At 40.2% G+C, this 20,162-nt stretch overlaps 1 protein-coding gene across 3 annotated transcripts in view; it reads left to right on the top strand.

The window, feature by feature from the left end:
- The window catches only part of DIDO1 (death inducer-obliterator 1), a 53,724-nt gene that overhangs the window by 12,865 nt on the left and 20,697 nt on the right, over nucleotides 1-20,162 (top strand). For all 3 annotated transcript variants that reach the window (XM_086852773.1, XM_086852774.1, XM_086852775.1), the window contains 6 exons: nucleotides 4,874-5,061; nucleotides 6,654-6,758; nucleotides 7,080-7,986; nucleotides 8,293-8,611; nucleotides 10,551-10,763; nucleotides 11,267-11,492. In XM_086852773.1, the coding sequence (XP_086708899.1) occupies nucleotides 4,977-5,061; nucleotides 6,654-6,758; nucleotides 7,080-7,986; nucleotides 8,293-8,611; nucleotides 10,551-10,763; nucleotides 11,267-11,492 (1,855 nt within the window). In that variant the 5' untranslated portion in view covers nucleotides 4,874-4,976. The remainder of the gene's footprint in view (nucleotides 1-4,873; nucleotides 5,062-6,653; nucleotides 6,759-7,079; nucleotides 7,987-8,292; nucleotides 8,612-10,550; nucleotides 10,764-11,266; nucleotides 11,493-20,162) is intronic.

The following is a 20,162-nucleotide window of genomic DNA, read 5'->3' as shown; positions in this document are numbered from 1 at the left end:
CAGTTTCTTTGATATTTAAGAAACCTGACTGGGATATCTTTGTTTCAGCCAAGTACTTTGCATATCTAGCTAATTCTGAAGAAAGCCATAGAAAAGTATATCTAAAAACCAGGTACAAATCATCCTAACTGAAGCTGCTATCTATACTGGAACAGACTGGATTTGTGTTAGGACATGGACATGAAATTCATCTCTACTGAGTGATAACTGCTTTGAAAATCTAGCTGGTGTAAAATCACACTTGGAATTTCTTTGCAGGTGCAAAGAGTCTGTCTTCACTAACTCATGTTCAGGACCTTATACTGGCCATTGTAGTTGTTGAGGTTTCCATCCTGTCCTCGGGGCATGGCCATTGCATTTCCATAATGCATCTAAAACAATAACTGGAGTTTCAGTATGAAGATTTTAAATATCTAAAAGATGTACATGTTGTCTATCACAGGTTTAAAATAGGAGTGAATCTTCCTTCGATGGCTGTTTGTATAGGGAGGAGTATCTGTGTTATCTTTTCAAAATCAGACATTTCTGTAGAGTTCTCAATTCAAGTAGCAGATAAGAGAATGAATAGGTGTCAGGTTTTAATCATTTGGACTAAAGTGTTTGTCCAAGGGGTGGTGTAATCCCTAATGAGGTACCAGTTTTGGTGCAGATTACAGCAATTTGGCTGAGTGTTGAGGAGTGCTGACAAGATCAGAGAATAGGCAGCATATTTTGCTATCTAGATGTGAGAGTGAGGGAATAAAGATCCCTGGTCTTTCATACATATTTCTCAAACACTGAATAAAATCCCCAGTAAACTGAATCTGAAGAATTTGTCCTGAATACTGACAAACTTTTTTGTATGCAAATCCTCAGATAAAAGAAATGAAGTTACTTTTTTGGGATGGGTTTAGTTCGTGCTAAAGGTTTTATTACTTGGCTTCCTTTCAAGATTGTTTTAACTGCATTAAGAATTCCCTGCTTCAGTTAACTGGGAAGACTTCACTCCAAAAGACAATCTGCTCCAGAAAAGACAAAACCTTAATGCAGTCAGAGGACCCATTGAGCTTTTATTTCTTCTTCAGAGAAATGAGAAAAAATAAAAGTGGAAATCCCGATCTGAATGAATATTTGTCATAATTTATTGACTCGTCCTTTATCTAGAAATACAAGCACAAAAAGATGGGCAAATGTTGCTTTTCTTGAAAAAGTTTGCTGTGTCCTCAGATAAAGATGTTATGTTGGGCACCCTAAGAAGGACTTAATGAAGTCAGCAACAGCAGATCCAGATGTCTTCACAGCCCATCCTGCCATGAATATCTCAGGTCTGTGTTACTGGCAGAGATAATCTTTCCTTTCTCACCTGTGATTTCTGAGTGCTGGCTCACAATGGAAGGCACTAGATAAGTGTTCTTCCAGTGTGGAAGACTTTCTGAATGCAAAAGGAAGATTACAAGCAGGGTTTTTGGTTTGGTTAGTGGAGGTGTGTTGGAGATTAGAATTTTAATGAGTGTTGTGAGGGGGATTTGAAATTTGGGACTCTCTTTTCAGTCTCTGATTCAATTGGCTGCTGAGTCTGCTCTGGAATGTCTTCAGTCTGTTTACTGAAAACCACAAGAGTTTGCAGTATTTGGAGAATCCACAGGGCTACTGAATGGGTGCTGGGCTTTCTGCTCTTGCAGTGTGGCAGCCCTGTGATTGCTTTCAGGTTTGTTACTGCTTGGGAATAGTTGATGAAATTGAAACTAAAAGCTTGTGACAGTTCTGTGATATTAATAGGGTACAGTACTTCTGGGCTTCCATTGCTTCTGGATGTAAGTCTGGAATGTAATCAAGTGCCTAACTTGTTTTGGAAAAATTGAAACATTTTACCTGAAAACTAATGGGAGAGGAAAAAACTAAATGTTTCCTTGACTGGACCTTCTTTCTTGAGATACTGTGCATCAGCTTTATCCTCCACTTCCATTTAAGTGACTGTTCTGTTTCACTGGAATGCTCATGCTACTAAAGCAGCTCCAGATTTGTATGTTTAAATTAATTTATAGTTAGACATTTTCCCACAGGAGACTGCTTCTCACAGAAGCTGTGAACCCCTGCAGGAATCTGGCCTTTTGAACATATTTCTGTTCATGTTAGTTTGCCTTTTTATCCCATCACTTATAGAGATTCTTGCCTCAGTTTTTTCTGGGGAACAAAATAACCTTTCTAATATTCTGCAGAATATTAGATACAGTTACCTAATGTAGATAGAAAGATGGGATGATGCTGATGGGAATTGTCTGCTAGGGGAAATACAGTAATTTTTAGTTTTCAGCTGGAGCTGCCAATTTCAGAAATGTGATTAATATATTGTGTTAAGAGAAATAAGTAAAGTTATCAAGGATGTTCAACTCATTTAAAACAAGATTGCCGGTTCACTGCTTTGGCTGGCATTTCTGTCAGTATCTCTGCTGCAGCTGAACACTGAACTTGAGAACAAACAGAACAAAGTGAACAAAAAATTCCACTGAATCTGGAAGAAAAAGAGGTATTTGAAGATTCCAAAGTTCCATATGTTATTGTAAATATTTTTGCAGGCAGTTTGTAGGACATTTGCTTAGAAGTGCAAAGTAGAATTGTGAGTTAAGGCTTCATCCTTTTGTGTTTTGATAATACTTGAATTTTCAGCTTCTTTTATGCAATTAAGTTTAGCCTGTATTAAGATGGAATTCTGCAAGAGCAGGTTCATGTAAAGTAAGTTTGAAACTTCCTCTGTTTTTCATGAAAAATATTTTGAACAACATGGGAAAGGAAAAAGTGGAGATACTAAGTAATAATAAGAAACAATCAGGCATTTTATAGCAAACATATGGGCTTTGTAACTTTAGTGTTTTAAGTGCACTGTATTTTATATGTATATTTATATGTATATTTTTATTCCTCAAATTTGGAATTATTTTAAAATTAAGGTTCTGTAATTTATTTTTTTTTTCCTGTAGGTAATGGTGATAATACAGGTAATAGCAATTAGACAATATCTACTAGAGCAAAAAGAATGATTCTGGCATAGAATCTTTGTTTTCAGGTATTACAGGTGTTAATAGTGTTCTCTGTTAAATCAGAGCTGTGCTCTGAGCTGCTGAGCCACTGGGTGGGCAGTGAGTAACCCTGGAAAATGTGCTTTGTGTTCAACCAGCTTTGTCTCCTAAGAGGGTTTGGAATGTTGTGGTGATTCTTGGTGACTCAAACATAATTTGAAGAGCAGGTTGCACACCGGGGCTTGAATGTCCAGGTGCAGCACTGTGAACACAGCCCTGCAGACAGTTCCTTCTTTAGGTTCAATACCCAAACAGGAGGTACTTCTTGTGTCTACTGGAGCCTTAGTTTGTTTCATATCTTAATACAGAGATAAACAAGAAGTGATTAGCTAACTTCTGCCTCCCTTTAGGCATATCACTTAAAAATTGTGTGATGTGGGATCAGTTGGAGATTCTAAACAGGGATTGAAAGGTTCTTATAGAGCTACACTGTGGAAGGAGGCACTTTAAACTCAGTGACAGATTCCCCAGATGTAATCCCTGATTGAGACAATGGAGGAAAATACCAATTAGAACAGGTATTCAGTGCCATGAGATACAGCACCAGGGTCTTTCTAACCAGTGTGTTCTGTTCTTTTTTGCTGTTTCATTTTTTCTCCTGTTCTTGGAGTGGTAGTGGTTGGTTGAGGCAAAGAATGTATGTAATCCCCTATAGAAAAGGCACAGGGGAAAGAAGAAATGCTGATATGAGTCTAGCTCTATACTCCAATTAGTACAATTAGTATTGTTTTTACTAATTCTGCCCTGCCACAGTCATGCAGATCTTCTGATTTATAGTTCATGAAATAAAGTGATCCACTGATGAAAATTGCATTTGGGGAGAGTTTTGTCTTCTCCCCATTCCTTATTTTTCAGGACAGTGACATTGGAGAACACGTAGAGATGATGATTGCTTAAGGGGTAAAAAGTGGTTTTTGAAGAGCACAGATGCTTTAGGAGTTGGGGCTTCAGAGATTTGAAAAGAATAAAAAAAATAATTAAAATCAAACTTAGACTATATATTGGTGTGTCTATGGGGGATTATCTAATCCATGTTAAAATTTGTATATCTCCTCACCTGAAGTATTAATAACCAATTTTTATTCCTTTCAGAGAATTATTATTGTTCTAATGTCCTACACCTGCTGTGGCAGTTCCCCTGTGTCTTTAATTGCAGGGTGCTGAAACACAGGGTCTGTGTTAAGTTTCGCTCTTTTGTCTTCACTAATTTATGTCATAGTCCAGTTCATCCTGTCCAGCTGGTCCTTCTTTACCTCCCAAATTCTTTTCTACTGTTCTTGTAGTCTGGTAGTTACTTTGTGTTAATGCAGGCATTGCCTACTGATGATCAAACTTATATGCTCAAAGCTGCAGTGTCTCCTGGATTGAAATTTTGTATAAATCAGTAAATCTGCCCTATTGTAAACTGGGCCATGCTAATGGAGTTTAAAAGCATTTCTGTATTTTCATTGACAGTCTGCACTTAGTAAATTTCGCTCTCAGAATGCTGTTAAATACTGCCCATGGACTAAATTCTTCATCAGTTTTGTTGCTGTTCTGGATATCTTTATTGAATCTAAATGAATTAATGAGAGTGCAAATCATCTTTCATGTTTCTTTCAAAGGTCTTGGCTGTTGGTATCTGGGGAGGTGCTATTGCTTAATTTTGACACTTTTTCCAGTTGCAGTGTTTTTTGGAAAGTGCAAAACTGTCAAGCCAAAATATCGGAGTTTGCTTTATACTGTAATACAAGCAAACCAATTTCAAATTCAGTTAAACAGTAAGATAAGTTAATAAATATATCGATGCCTTATTTTGTCCCTTTCTTTTTTTCCAGGAGCCAGCAGGAAAACAAGGATTGATAGCATTTGGACGTGCTGACAGCTCAGAGATTGTGTGGCACTTGTGAGTCAGGAAATCCAGCATGTGCTGGCTGGAGGATGCTGAATGACTCTGATCCTGTGCTGCCCTCCTCTGGCTCAGCTCTTCAAGGAGAAACAATTCGAGCCTCTGATGCTGTGTCAGGTACAAAGGACATTGGAGAGCATTCTTAGTTATTTACATTTTAGCTGAAATTTAGATCTCAGAATTTGGGTAACCTCTGCTGGTAGGTTTGAACATTTCTTCATGTTCCAGAGTAGCCAAGTTAACTGTTTTGACTTACTCCCTTAATTATGTTGTGACCTTTTTGGTAGAAATATAATTTTAGTGCTGTTAAAAAAAGGAGTTAAAAATTTATCGTTGTTTTTTTTTTAATGGGGGAACTTAAAAAGAATTTCATCTTGGATTGAGACAGTTTGAGCTCTTTACCTGTAGACTGCAGGCTTAAATTTCACATTTTATTCTGTCTCTAACATTAAAAGTTATCAGTTACTATTTAAATCAATGTTCTGACGTCTGCTGCTTTTCCAGTGACATTTATAGTATTCACAGTTACAACTGAAGTGTTAATTTTTTCAACATATCTTCATAGATTTTTATGTTTCCATAGCATTGCCCCTTAACATTTCTGTTCCAGCAGTGTTAAATGTAACACTGAAAGCACAGGATTTGCAGAGGAGGGATTGTGTTAAGACAGAACAGTAATGGAAGTGATGCAGCATATGAAATGAGGAGGCATTTATTCCCAGGAAACCTTGGAAAATGGGAAAAGCTTGCTGAAGAATGCCTCTGAAAACTTGAAGTTGTGTTATGTACAGCTGTTCAAAACATCTGATTCTTCAGTGCTGTTACTTAGGAATTCCGCTCATGTTCCCTTTTGGCTTACCTTTGTAATACCTCAGCCAGGGATACACATATCCAGAAATGTCCTTCGGGAGAGTTGGGGTGTTTTTTTGTTTCCAAATAATTTTCTATTTAGCCTGTTTGAGGTACAGTTAGTACTGCACATTCCAGTTCCTGGGGAGCAGTGGCACTGCATGGCTGCAGAGCAGTGTCTGTGCCCTTAGGAGCAGTTCCAGGGCATGCAGCTCATTGGAAATGTATTAAATTGAGTACTTGTTTAAACCAGGTTATTCCCAAATTTATCAAAATACAGATCCTACATTTATTTCTGTCATTTTCTTCTGCCTTTTCAAATAACAGAATCTTCTAGTAAGGTGGGAAAGACTTTTGCAAAAACAGAGATCTGCTTGTCAGCCCAGATTTTCTGGTTTTTTTTGTGGCTGAGTCTGTGACAGTTGGAGGTTCTTTGCTGAATCAGGGTTTTTTTGGGTCATTCTGGTAGATCACATAGGCTGAAAACATTTTTGTAAATAACCACGTCAAGGACCAGCCTTTCTTACATTTCATTCCACACAGAAGTGAGTGGAACTGCTGTAGAGCTTTTCCCCAGACAAACTCCAGGGAGTAGTGTCATACTATGAAGGAGTTCTTTGTTTGGTTTTTTTTTTTTTGAGAAATACCAGAAAATATCAGAAATCCTGAGATTACTCTGTAATATATGTCAATACAGTATCCAAACCCACATATTTAACTTAGCACTTTGAAGGAACATTTGTGGCTTGGCTTGAAATACAAGTGTTTGTTACAATTAATACTGAGATCAGAATACTTGATAACTATTTAGACTGTGAATATTTTCGAATGAGAATTTTGGACATTTTGTTTCTGTTCAGCATTTCAGAGTGGGGACAGTGTTGCTTGTACTATGGAACAAGTTGGAAACACAGTGCCATTAGAGTCTGAACCTAATACTGACAACATGGAAAACAGTTCTCCTGGTAAGAGTTCTTCCTTTGCAATTGAAAGTGTGCTTATTTGTCCATCATGTATGTGTGTTACATGTGTGTAAGTTATTTTAAATAACTCAAGAGTTTGTAACCAGCACAGCTGGACTATGTGGTCACAGTGATCAGTGATGTGTGTAATTGCTACTGCTGTTGTATTGCATTCACAAGAAAAGATTTTATCTGTTTTGAGGCTCATCATATGAAGTAGAGGTCCATGGATGTCACAAAGAAAGTAACATGTTGAAGAAAGGTTTTGAGAAAGCACATTATTCATCATCACCACCCCTTTATTAACTCTTCCCTTGTTTTTAGCATCAGTGTTGGATGATAAAGGTGAGCAAAGCAATGAGGAGGAACAAAAGTCTGTCAAGCCAACAAGTAAAGAGTTCAGGAAAACCTGGGGGTTTCGGAGGACCACGATTGCCAAGAGAGAGGGTGCAGGAGATGTTGATGTGGACTCCAGTGAGCAGCAACCTCAGCAGCAGCAAGGCATAAACCTCAGGAGGAGTGGACGGCAGCCAAAGCGCACAGAGAGAGTGGAAGAGTTCCTGACCACGGTGAGGCGCAGGGGCAGGAGGAGTGTTCCCACTACCCTGGAGGATTCCAGTGAAGCAGCCTCTGGGCCAGCCACGGATGCTGAAACTGCTTCTGAGGACAGTGTTGAAAGCACTCCAGATACAAAACCTGTCACTCGGAGGATTTTCACCAGGAGCTGTAAGGAGCAGAAAAGCCCTAAAAGCAGACCCACAAAAGAGGAAGAGGAAGAAGAAGAAGAGGAGGAGGAAGAAGAGGAAGATGCTACTTCTGATAGTGACAGTGATGGGTTAACACTAAAGGAACTGCAAAATCGGCTAAGAAAGAAACGTGTTGAGCAGAAACCTCAGCTGGTGTTGAAGGATGTGCAGAACCACCTGAGGAAAAGGAATTCGGAACAAGATCCTGCCAAAACAGGTGATGTCACACCTGAAAAACAGGAGGAGTCTGAGCTGCCTGTCAAACAGGAGCCTGAGACTGCAGACAGCACTGAGATTGCAAGTCAGGTAGTTGTGTCTGAGGAGGACACAGAAGATCTTGAGGCCCAGAAGGAGGAAAAGCCAGCCCTTGGTGCAAAGGGAGCCTCGGATGAGGAACCCGAAGAACAGCCCAAAAGCAAACCCGAGTCTGAGATCTACGACCCAAATGCCCTGTACTGTATTTGTCGTCAGCCTCATAACAACAGGTAGGCAAAGGGCTCAGCTGCAGACACAGTGCAAGGACTTGGAATTTTTCTGTGATGAAAAATGAAGCCAAGATGCTAGTGCTTACTTTCTGAATGAGCTTTTGGGTTTGTTAAATTTTAGTGGGGAGGTTATAACAAGTACTTAAAAGAGCATAAACAAACACAGAAATAACCGGTGAGGCAGAACCTTGCACTGGTGCTTTTTTGGGGTGCTTAAGTTTTGTTGCTTGAAATATTCAGTGAACGTTGCTTGTCTTTTCATTTCACAGTGTTTTACTGTTCCTTGGTGGGTTTTTTTTTTTTCAGGTTTATGATTTGTTGTGATAGATGTGAGGAATGGTTTCATGGTGACTGCGTGGGTATTTCTGAGGCTCGAGGGCGATTGTTGGAGAGGAATGGTGAGGACTATATCTGTCCAAACTGCACCATTCTCCAGGGACAGGATGAGCCTGTTTCAGAACTAGACCAGCAGGAAGCTAAAGTGGAGCAAGGAAATGCTGATGGCACAGAATTCACAAGCATAGGAACAATTGAACAAAAATCAGTTGAGGACCAAGGAATCAAGGGTAGGATTGAAAAAGCTGCAAATCCAAGTGGAAAGAAAAAACTAAAGATATTTCAACCTGTAAGTATTTTAATTGTTTCTTATTTTTCATGTTTTACTGAGTACATGGAGACAATGACTTATATGCCTATAGACTTGATTTTGAAGCTACACATAAGCTGAACAGTCCACTGAACAGTGCTGGTTAGCAGAACCATAGTTCTCTCAGTACAGGAATTAAAACTTAGTTTCAAGTGAGGGATTTAAAAATTTTATATAGGTGTAGGAAATAGTTTGTGCTATTCTGCCCTTTCAAAGTAATGTTTTGGAAGTCAAACAGTGAGGTATTATTTTATTATTTTAATAAAAATATTGTAATTCTGGGCTGATTTATACTATCTTTGAAATAATCACAAACATTTTGGACATTTTCAGTGGTAGTAAAACTTCTATTTAACATTTACAAGTCTCTATTAGAGTTAATTCCAGCTGTACTTCCAGTTAGTCTTAGAAGTTCTGATTTTTGTCGTGATGATGCTTTAGGTTATCAGCACATAGAAAATTTCTTTTTACTGCATTTTTAAATCTAAAATATGTATATTTTGAACTATTTAAAAATCTGAAATTTAAGTTTTGTAATAAAAAGTTCCATGCCCAATTGAAAAGGCACAGAAACTTCTTCAACTTAATGTACATGAATTTCAAGAACCACATGCTACAGTGGTTGTCTTTATTCTGCCTAAGGTACTGCAGTAGTGCCAGTGTCCTGGACAATTCCCTTTACATTTCAGAGCTGTTCATGGCACCACAGCTAGATTAATGTATAGATAGAACAGTTTGAGCTGATTCTGTGAATATTAACTATTTTAAGATAAATGTGTGGAAAACAGTATTCTCAAAAATATTTCCAGATACATTTGTACTTCTTTGTACACAGAAGGGTTTTTGAGAGTCCAGTGCTGTTGGTGTTGGCTCTGCTACTGAATATCACCAAGTGCTCTTTACTTCTCAGTTAAGTGTGTACATGATGGGAAAATTCCCAAATCCAGGTTTTATCAGGCTGCTGCAGATAAAGCTGTGTACTGACTTGTCACTGCAGAGAAGTTATTTGAACTATGCAAATACTATTTATTTAACTGGAAATGTTCCTGGATAACTTCATTATTGGTAGTTAAAAATGGTGAGAGGTTGTGTAGAAAGAACTACAGTGGTTGTGAGTGTCTTGTATAATTTTTAGGAGTAATTTAGAAAAGAGACTAAAAGCATAATACCCAGAGGTGATAATGTTGAGCCTAAAGAGCTTTCAAGTATTTCTAGACTTAAACTTAATGCACTGTTTTCAAGGAATGTGCTATTTGCTGAATCGTAACATTGGAAGAGGAAGTGCTTCATCTGTAACATGTGGAGATAAATGGAGAGTCATTTTGAATTAGAGGAAAATTCAGGTTGCAAAGGCAAACCTGTAAATGTGTAAGGAGTAGGAGGCTATATGAAAGTTGTGTTTAAGAATGTTTTTTTATGTAAGTTGGAGATTTCTAAAATTAAAATAGGTAAAACCTCTAGAGCAGGAATAATCTGTGCACCTGAATATCGAGTGCATCTCTGACATGTGTGCATGGCTGAGGACAGCAGCTGATGGGGATGGTTTAGACACCTTGCTGTTGAGAACCCAGCTTTGCATTATTAAGGACATTTCTCACATGATGTAGAGGATCATTAAAAAACACTTGTGTATGAATGGGATTTGAAAATTTAGGAAACCAGCCTCCTTTATCTCAGGGCTAGCAGACCTGAAAATACAGCACATCCTGAAAAAAATGTGTTAGGAGTGAAATTCTTACCCTTTGTACGGGTTGTTTGTGTTGTGTCATGAACAGCAGTTGTTCTCACGCTGGCAGTTGTGCAGGTCAGAGCTGCAGTCTGCACATGAGCTGTGTAAGCATTTCTCCATGTTACAGTGCCTGTTGTGCTGTTTCCTCTTTGAAGTCTGACCCCACTCCATTTCTCTCCGTATTTGAAGGTAATTGAAGCTCCTGGTGCTTCCAAGTGCATTGGCCCTGGCTGTTTCAACGTGGCCCAGCCCGACTCCGTGTACTGCAGCAATGACTGCATCCTCAAACACGCTGCAGCCACCATGAAGATCTTGAGTTCTGGCAAAGATGCAAAACCAAAACCTAAAGAGAAGATCAAGCCAAAATCTGAAAAGCCTGGCGTACCAAAACCTCAGCAGCAGGTAAGCTTGTGTTACTGATCCAGAGCAGTTGCCCTTGAGCACTGTGCTTTATTTCTGTACTCTCCTTTTTGACTCAAAACTGCCAAGTCCTGCACTGAAGAGGAGCTTTCTGTTATTTTTATGTTGTTGTTATTCTACTGCCTTTTTTCATGGTAAGGACAATAAAATGTTTTCCTGTAGTTTTAAATAAATCTTAATAATTGCCTTTAGATGGGGGAAGAGTTCCTTGCAAGAGTTGCCTAGATGGCAATAACTTTTAAAAAAAAAGTACTATTTTAAATAATTAAGTCTTTTTTATTTTACTTTAAATCAAATTAATTCTGTCTTAAACTAAACTTCAAATTACTGTGTTTTGGAATAATTAAATAATTTCAAATGGTGCACTATAAAAGTAAGGAGTTTAGTATAAAAGAAGCTGTGTACCTGCATGTAACTCTCTGCTTGTTTGGAAAATGCAATGTACTTGATGATTATTAGTAATCAAGCTACTTTTAATTATCCAGATGGGCATCAAACCAGTTTCAAACCAAAAGAGACAGTTTCCTGAGAAAAGAGAGGTGAATGTGAAGAAGACTGTTGTGAGCATGGCCAAGACTGAGGCAAACACCCAAGCTCCTGCTCGAGAGCCAGTGGCAGAACCCGTCACGCCGTCCTGGGCCAGCGATCATAATTACAATGCTGTAAAGCCTGAAAGGACTGCTGCCATTTCACCTGCACTGTTGTTCAAATGTATGTATGGCTTAGGGATATTCCTGAATAATCATATTTTCTTTGAATACCCATCCATTCTTGGCTCTGCAAGACCTAGGGAGTTTAGGATTCGGGGGTTTTTTTCTTATTATGGCACCAAGCTACTTTTCCCACCTTCAAAGATTCACACACAGATACACACAAATAAGAGACACTTTTAGGAGTTTCATTTGTATCATATGACAGTTGTATGATTAAGAGCCTGTTGACCTACCCAGCTGATTTCTGGATGAAAACTACATGGTTAAGCTTGAAATCTTTCCCATAAAGACAGTGTCTGTTTCTAATCTAGAAGGTAAGTATTGATACATATGTGTTAAGTTTTACAAAAAGTTGTGCAGTGTGCACTGTGAATCAGCAATTGCCTGTACTAATTTCAGTTGTATTTTTGTAATTTAGATTTGGCACCTGTCTGTCAGGTCTTGTATTTTCAGTGCCTGGTGCCGAGAGTGAAATCTTCAACGTGGTATCCAACGATACTTGACACCTCTGCAAACAGCTTTTAACTGTCAAGTATATTCCTGCTGCTTTTCTTCCTTACATGAAATAACTTAAGGACCATCCTTTACTTTTATGTTTTTTGGCGGGGGACAGGGGCGGGTAGTGGGAGGTAGATCTCTGTTCTTTTTATTTTCTTCTTTTCCCCCTTTATCTGTTCATATTTCACACATTACCCACACATACAAGAGCACATCTCAACTGGATGTTGGGCAGAGATCCTGCCTTGCATATTTTTGCAGGTTTTGAGTAGCATCCTTGTAACTCATGTAAAGGTAAGTCAGTAACTGCTTTGAAGCCTGGACAGGTCTTTCTGCTTATGACATCTTTTGATTGACTCCATCTCAGTAGTTTTATAGAGATGAAATCTGACATTTCAGTTACAAACCACGCTCATGTTAACTCCTTTGAAGAGTAATGAATTCAGAAATTCAGTTCTCACAGCTTTTGTAACCACACTTTAGCCAATTTACATTATATTTTGATAAGTAAACCTAACTGTTGGACACTTACATGTGAAGTTACAGATAAGTTTATAAATAATATTTAAGATGAGATTTTCTAGTTAGAATTTTTAAACACTGAGGGAGCACCAGCTATCCTAAATTGCTGTTGATGAACATGGCACATATCAGGTATATTTTAATGGTCTTTACCCACATCAAGTTAAATGGTTGTAATTTTTCTGTGTACTTTTGTTGTGGATTAGGCCCTTTACCTTTTGTATAGTAAACTCCCTTAAGGTAGATATTTTAATTAATTTCTGTTCTTTTAAGGTTCTTTTAAAGAAAATTTAGCTTTTTTTGTCAGAAACAGTAGTGTTTTAAACATAACTAAAATTAGTGGAAAGACATAAATGAAACTATAAGGGCTTATTTTACTTAAGATTTTCCTGACTGTGACTGTTGTGGGTGTCCATAGAACCATTTCACTTAAAATGTTCTTATTCCTATAAGGTCTGGTTTTTTTCCTAGGAGACAGGAATACAGGTTTTGACGCAGAAAGTTTGAGGGTTTTTCAAGGGAGTTTGCTTTTAAGATTTACCGCACTGTAGGTTTTACAGATTTAACCACTTCCAGTAGAAAACTGGATTCCTGCAGTGAAATAGTAAAATTGTTTCCAAAAGACTGTAATTACCAGACATTAGTAACAAATAGGGAACAACCTACTTCATGTGGTGAAGAAGTCTCATATCAAATGCATGGAAGAACTTCAGATTGTTTTTGTTAAGGTAAGTTGCATTGATATGTGGGAACTCTGCCATTACTAAATGCCCAGATAAATTGTTTGTGTATTTGTGAAAAAATGCATCCTGCTTTTAAATGGATAGGTGTGAGCAGTAATCTTCCTAAGAAGCTGCCAGTGCACCATCCTCAAAAGTACTCTATCATATTTTATTTCTGTAAGAAATCTTTGTGCTATTCAAAACCTAAAAGTTACAGCATTAGGGAAATTCATGAGAGTCGTCTCACTTCAGGTATCTAAGAGTGAGAAGTCTCTATATCTGAGCTAGTCTGTCAAGGAAAACAAGTTTATTGGACCAAACATAATCTGGTTTAGGTGCAAATCTTAGAAGTAAATAACTCCCAGTTTAGAAATATGCATTTCTGAACATTGATTATGAAGGACTTGGAGTCCAGAAGAGGCAAAGGACTTCCAAATGCAGTATTTCAGAATACCTGTGTTCTTCCAGAGCTTCCAGCCACGTTCACCAAATCCTTGTTTGCAACTTCAGTGCAGGAGGCCTTTTAGGAATTAAGAAAACTTAAACTGCTTAACAGAATCACTCTCTAATACTCTTTCCATCAGTCAGTTTATCATTTCAAACATAGATTTATTTTATATATTTACTCTGTACTTGTGAGTTACAAGGTTTTGTTGTTATTACATGAGATCATTGTTTTGTTTAGTACCAAGAAAATGAAGTCACTTTTAAAGATGTACTAGGTGGTAGGAGTATACCATGTGTTTGCATCTAAGTCTACCACCAGGGCCCTTCTCCTAACCTGTTCTGCAATTGTGAAAAAAAGGGATATTCAGTGCTACTAAATACCCAGTTCTTCAGTTACACAGAAGAGTGGTATTTCTTTTTCCTTCTGTTACCCCATTAGTTTGTGTTTCTTTACTTCCTAACTTGCCTGTGACTTTTGGGGATATGAGTTAGGGATGTACTTAGAAGTGACTTTGTACACCAGAACCTGGTGTGTGAGAAATGACACTGTCTTCCATCTTTCTGTGCCCAGTGAAAATAATCCTTTTGATTAATTTAAAAAGTAGAGTGGGAAATACCTTGATTTGATAAATGAATATTAAGTAAAAAAACTTCTAAAGTTTCAGACAGCATTTGGAGTACACATATAAAAGGAAATTAGGTCTGAGTTACATTCCCTTTCAGAAGAGTTGGTTTTTCTTTTGTTAGGAAAATTGTTATTAATGTAATATGCAGTGCTCAGATTTTATATTGCATTTCTGGAGTTATCCTGGCTTCCAAATTCATACAAGTATGTGGATTGTTGAGATTTCTGGACATTGTTCAGAGATCCATGTTACAACAACAACACTTGTAAGAGACTTTTTTTCTATATTTTTGGTATTAATTGCCAAGCAGAAGTCAGCAGTAAATGCAGTTTTAAAATAGAAGATGAATCCCAAAGGAGGGGAAGAGGGGTGTAAGCATTTGCAGTATCCCAGTTTTTAAACTACCCAGTCCTAAGTATGCTAAGCATTCATTAGTGCTTCAAAGCTTTGAAGTTCACCTGATTTCAAACAATAATTTACTAAATTCTGGTGTTAAAATGACTTAAGTATCTTTCCTGCTTTTACTGAAAAAAGCAGCTAAGTATGCAGGAGAGTGAGGAGGGTTTATTAGGTAAAAGCTCAAAAGGAAGTATTAAATTACTGTTCATGTGGGAGAACTTCAGAGTAAAAAGCACTTGTCACACCAAATCACGAAACTTGTGTTTACAGTAACTGCAGACAGATATACAGTGTGAATTTATAGCAAATCATGTTCATACTTTATTTGGTACCAGTATTTCACTAAACTTCTTAATGAATGGGGTTTGGAAGGGAGGGGGAGTGTTTCCTTCAGAGAAATCGTCAGTGTTTGTGGTCCTGCTCCTGCTTCCCAGCAGGGAATTATGAAGAGACAACGCTGCCACCTCCTGGAAGTGGGAGCCCTGGCTCTGGTGATACAAACTTCCTTTTGTTATCCCTTTTCAGTTTTTTTCATCTCTTCTGCAGCTGAACTTTTCGACACTCAAGAGCAATTCACAAAGGGAATAGGATGTTCTTGTGTAGTTAAAGATCTTGGACTGTTTATTCCTGTACACCTCTTACAAAATAAGGAGACTTTAAGAAAGGGACACAAGGATGCCCCACCAGCAGAAACTGCTGTGTGTATCAAAATGGCAGGATTGTAGCATGCATAATTTATGTGTGCATTTCCTTGTGTCTTGATTTTTTTTTTGTTCCTTATGTAATAACAGCATGAAGACAGGAAAGAAAGAAAACCATTCTAGAGAGAGCAGGGGGAACAGAGTGCACTAAAGACAGGATTTGTGGCTCAGGAAGTAATAGTGGTGTGTAGGGAGCTGTAAGTACTGATATGAAAGGATAAGGTCTTGTCTACCCACAGGCTGGTGCCAATTTAATGCTGCTTTTCAGGCAAGATCATACCAGCTGAAGTTGTGATTGTTGAGTGCAGTGGGTGTCCATATACTGCTGTTGGCTTAGCCTAACTTCAAATATATTTTACTTTACTTCTTAAGCCATAGGTATGTTTGCCTGCAAGGGCTGGATTCCTTTGAGTGTGAGTGCTTCCTCACAGGAAAAATTGGGCTGTGCCAGGTTCCATACTGTTAAAACTGAACTACTGCTGGCATCTGAATTGTTTCCTAGAAAGCCAAGGTGCCCTGCTTAATGCTGTGTTCTGCAATGTAGGCCCATCCTGAGAGGCAGTAAGTATTGAGTAGTACCAGGGAAATGAAAATTCCCTGATTTTGGTACTGACCACTTTTTGGGACACCTGGCTGCCCTGTATGTAGGTCTGGCCTAAACGTTTGAACTAGAGGAGTTTTCAGAAAGGCTGCTGACTGACCAGTAATGATCAGCAAACCCAAGATGAGTCTGCCAGAACTTCTGAGAATTTCACCTTGGAGACCTGGCTTTGGAAGGGTTGTACAGGAGTATAACCTGGCAGCTCCACTGCTGGACTCCTCTCGTGAGACTGGCAGGGGCTGTGCTGGCCTGGGGCTGGTACAAGACCTGAGCCCTGCCTGTGGAGGGAGGCAGACCATAGTGGTGCTGAAGCCAACGTCCCCTGGGACCCAGCCAGTTAAAAGGAGCAGTGGAATCCTTGGGGAGCCATTTTCATCTCCTGCCTGTGAACTACTGGAGCTCCCCTTCTCTGCTCTGCAAGGTATGTCACACGTGCCCTGTGGCTGGCAGCCACGTGAAGATTTTTGCCATCTCTTAAGTTAGGAAGGCTGGTCCCTGCTCCCGGCATGTGCTCCTGGCACGTGCCTCTCAAACACCCAGCGCAGCCGAGGCACTCGGAGACAGCAGGCCAGCACTCCTGCCACCAGGGGTGCTTTGGTTTCAGTGTGAGAACCATTGTTCAGGGGAAGGGTTGGGGGGTAGAAACCTGGTACAGCTTTCAGAGGCATTGTGCATATGAGGGTGGTTAATCTCATCATCAATACTGAAAGTGATGAAAGTTTGATTAAAAACACTCACCACCCTCTTGCTGTTTTGCTTTCTTTTACTAATTTTACTTCAGTTCAAACTTTGAACTTTGCTTACTTGACTGCACAGCCAGTGAAAAAGTTCTTTGCTAGTCCCCAAATAAAAGGGATTTTTTTTTGAGGTGATCACTTGTACTTTGAGTCGAGTTTGCTGCTGATTGACTGTGTCCGGTCTGTGCTGAACTTGGAACCCGAAGATGGCCTGGCCTGTCCCTACGAGGAGTGATGATGCCAATCCATGAACAGTCTGGAAAATAAGAAGCCCTTTTTTTTACCTCAGATAGTGCCCCTCTCTCTCAGGAGAGAGTAAAGATGCAGTTGTCTAACGTAGATAGCTCACTTCAGTATCATGTAGATTAAAATAAAACTTGTGTGTCAAAGCTACAGATGTGCATCAGCACAGAGCTACAGGTTGGTTTGAACACAAATCACCACAGAAAAGGCAGGCCCTTTTCTCTGAGTCTCCTGAATTTAGAGACAGGCTTACTTTGTGTGCCTGAATGTAGAGGCTTGGCACACAGCTTAACTGCAGTGCAGATCAGAAGTGATGGGAGCTTTCAAAGAACAGCAGTGGGGCAGGCAGCACATGCCAGATACTAGTGTTCAATAAAGTTTGATTTGGTCTTGAAAGTGGACAGAGATGTGGCAGGTTAGTGAAAACTAACACTGAAACCGATTTAAGAGCAGCTCAACACGTCTGAATTAGAGCTAGCACTGAGTTATCTTTGAGGGAAGTGACAAGAAGCCCTGCAGAAGCAGGTGTGAGGAGGGAGCAGTGGAACAGGCTCGGAGCTGCTCCTCATCTGCACAGCCGCGGGCACCGGTGCTCGGTGCCACCAGAGGGGGCTTCGGGGCACCAGCGGCGCTGAGCAGTGCCCGAGGCACAGATGTCAGGCGGCCCCAGCATGGGACTGGGCACAGCTGGCTCGGAACTGGTAAGTAGCTTCCCGTTGTGGAGTGCTTTAGGACTCACAGCTAAAGCACCTGCTCACCCGTGTCTTACTCAGTTTTTTCAGTTCCAAAAGGTTTCACCACTCGTGATTAAAGTTCGGTAGTGACCACTGCATTGGGGCAGGGGGGGCTGGTTAAATTCTACTCTGTTCAGGTTATTCCTGTCACTAGTCACACAGGAGGGGGCCGTGGCACAGCTGTGTCAGCTCCTCTTGGGACATGGGGCTGAGTAGTGGTGGGAAACTGCTGAACCACACCAATTCTGAGGTTGGGAAACCCTGCCTGTCCTCTACTTCAACAGTTTTCCAGAGGGGAAATGCAGCTGCTAAATTCTCAGCTACTGGCAAAGAGGGGTGAGATGTTTCCCTCGTAGGCCAGAAGCCTGTGCTGCCCTGGGTGCCAGAGTGGAGAAGCTGCAGCACGTTGGGACGACGGCGCAGGGACGGCCACCACAGCCACCTGCGGCTGAGCCCGAGGAGCCACAGGACCGAGCGGGACTTGGAGGCTGAGGTCACTGCCCGAGTCTTGTGTGACACCCAGAACGCTGGCAGGGCAGGTCCTGCAGAGGTGACTGGCTCTGCTGGGCTGTGCACACCTGTGTGTAAGGACCAGTGCTGGTGTCTCTAGAGATGTGCTCTTGTCACGGGATGGAATTGCTCAGCTCTGCCCAGCCTTTACACTGGCTGTGTAAATACTTTCTAACAGGTATTAATGGGTTTATCACAACTGCAGTGCTGCAGTTCTCCTCTCTTCATTTTCTTCCATCTAAAGGTATAAAAACCTACTTTAAAGAGTAGTAAAAGTGGTCCAGTTTTAAACAGGTGGATCACAAATGGCTGTTCTCTGCTTAGGTTGCATTATTAATTGTGTGGAATTTTACAGATTTATTGTCAAAAATGTTAATTGCCAGCTTTCTTACTGTTGGTGCCACAGAAGTTCATATACCGTGCATAAGACTGGGAAATTAGTTATGGGGTTTTGTTTTTTTCCCCTAATACTACTGTAGTGAGAAGTCCTGAAAAGGAGCACTAAAAGCCAGACAGGCCTGGGCTGCCTCTGTGCTGAGCAGTGTCTCCTCGAGTGCTGGGTTCCTGATGTCCTGCTCCCTTGGGCCTGCACTCCCATTGCAGAAAGTTCTGTGCAAGCTGGACACGACACAGCCGTCGGCTCCTCTCACACTGCCTGGAGGAATTCCATCCTGGGGAATGAAAGTAGATTAATACAGATGGAAGAGACCACGGGACGCATTAAGATGATATTAGACACCAGAGACAATAGTGCTGGTGTATGAACAGCCTTATGCCAAAATCTTAATTCTGTAGAGAAAATCACAGTACTTTACATGGCTGCAATATGTATTGCACACAAACATTTTAATGTCCTGTCAGAGGAGCTGTGATGCTTTTTTTAATTCAGAAAACCACCAAAATTACGGCTTTACTGGAGTCATTGTGAAATGAAGATCAGGTGTAACAGCCTGTGGTTTATGTCCACAGCATTTAAAAGTTTTAACACCAACTAGAGTCAGAAATTGAAGTTCTTTTGAAGAGCTGTGATTTGAATAATTGTAATACTATACAGAGAAAAGGAATAGCACATTCTGATATTTAAAAATTGAAAAAAGTAGGTAATAGTTTCAGCAAAACAGCTCATCATAAATGAGAATTTATACAGAAATTGGGATTAGTTTTTGAAGTGGCTTTCAAAAGCAATTACTCTAAAGAAGGATTGGGTGGAGAGGGATAGGGGAAAGAACCAGAATAGACTTAAATGCTATACAGAAATGTTCTTTAAAGATTGGAGAAGAAACAAAGTCTCCTTTGGATAATGTACATGCTGGTGCTGTAATTCCGGGTGTTGGTGAGGGACTGGGATATAAGTACAGCCTGCAAATCCTTCATGAAAGGTTAACAGCCCTATGCTGTGCAAATCCTGCTTAAATTGGGCCTCCACAGTGGCCTGGCAGTGCTGAGACACCTTGTTGAGAGGTTCACAAGTACCTGGAACCATCGGGCTCGTCTGTCCCAGCAGCTGCTGTGGCAGTTCTGTCCTGCTCTGCGCACAGAAGCCTCTGTCATGGCTGTGTTGTAATGTCAAGTGTAACAGCACAGGGAATTTCCTCAGGGGAGGGGTTCTGTGTCTGTCAACACCTGGTGGGAGAGATTCTAGTTCTGTCTGTGGTGAGCACACCAAGTAATGTTTGTTAAGCCTGGGAGGAATGAACAGCTTTCTGCCAGAGGACTTGTTGGGTTTCACCCTGGGAATGTTCTGGCTCATTAGTTGTAGCTGTACCTCGGTCTCTTTAGCCCACACCTCCCTCCAGTCAGTAAGGATCCCGTTCCTGTCCTAACAAGAGGCCCACAGAACAAAATGGGAAATTTGGAATTACTGTTATTTTAAATTGTGTTTCTGACATCAGGCCAGGGAGGTTCACCTGGGTGTTAAAAGTGCTGAA

This window comes from Cyanistes caeruleus, chromosome 16, assembly GCF_971803275.1.
Source record: "Cyanistes caeruleus chromosome 16, bCyaCae1.hap1.1, whole genome shotgun sequence".
Classification (NCBI taxonomy): Eukaryota; Metazoa; Chordata; class Aves; order Passeriformes; family Paridae; genus Cyanistes; species Cyanistes caeruleus.
Note: the sequence above shows the minus strand (reverse complement) of the source record. Positions and strands in the feature narration are given on the sequence as shown.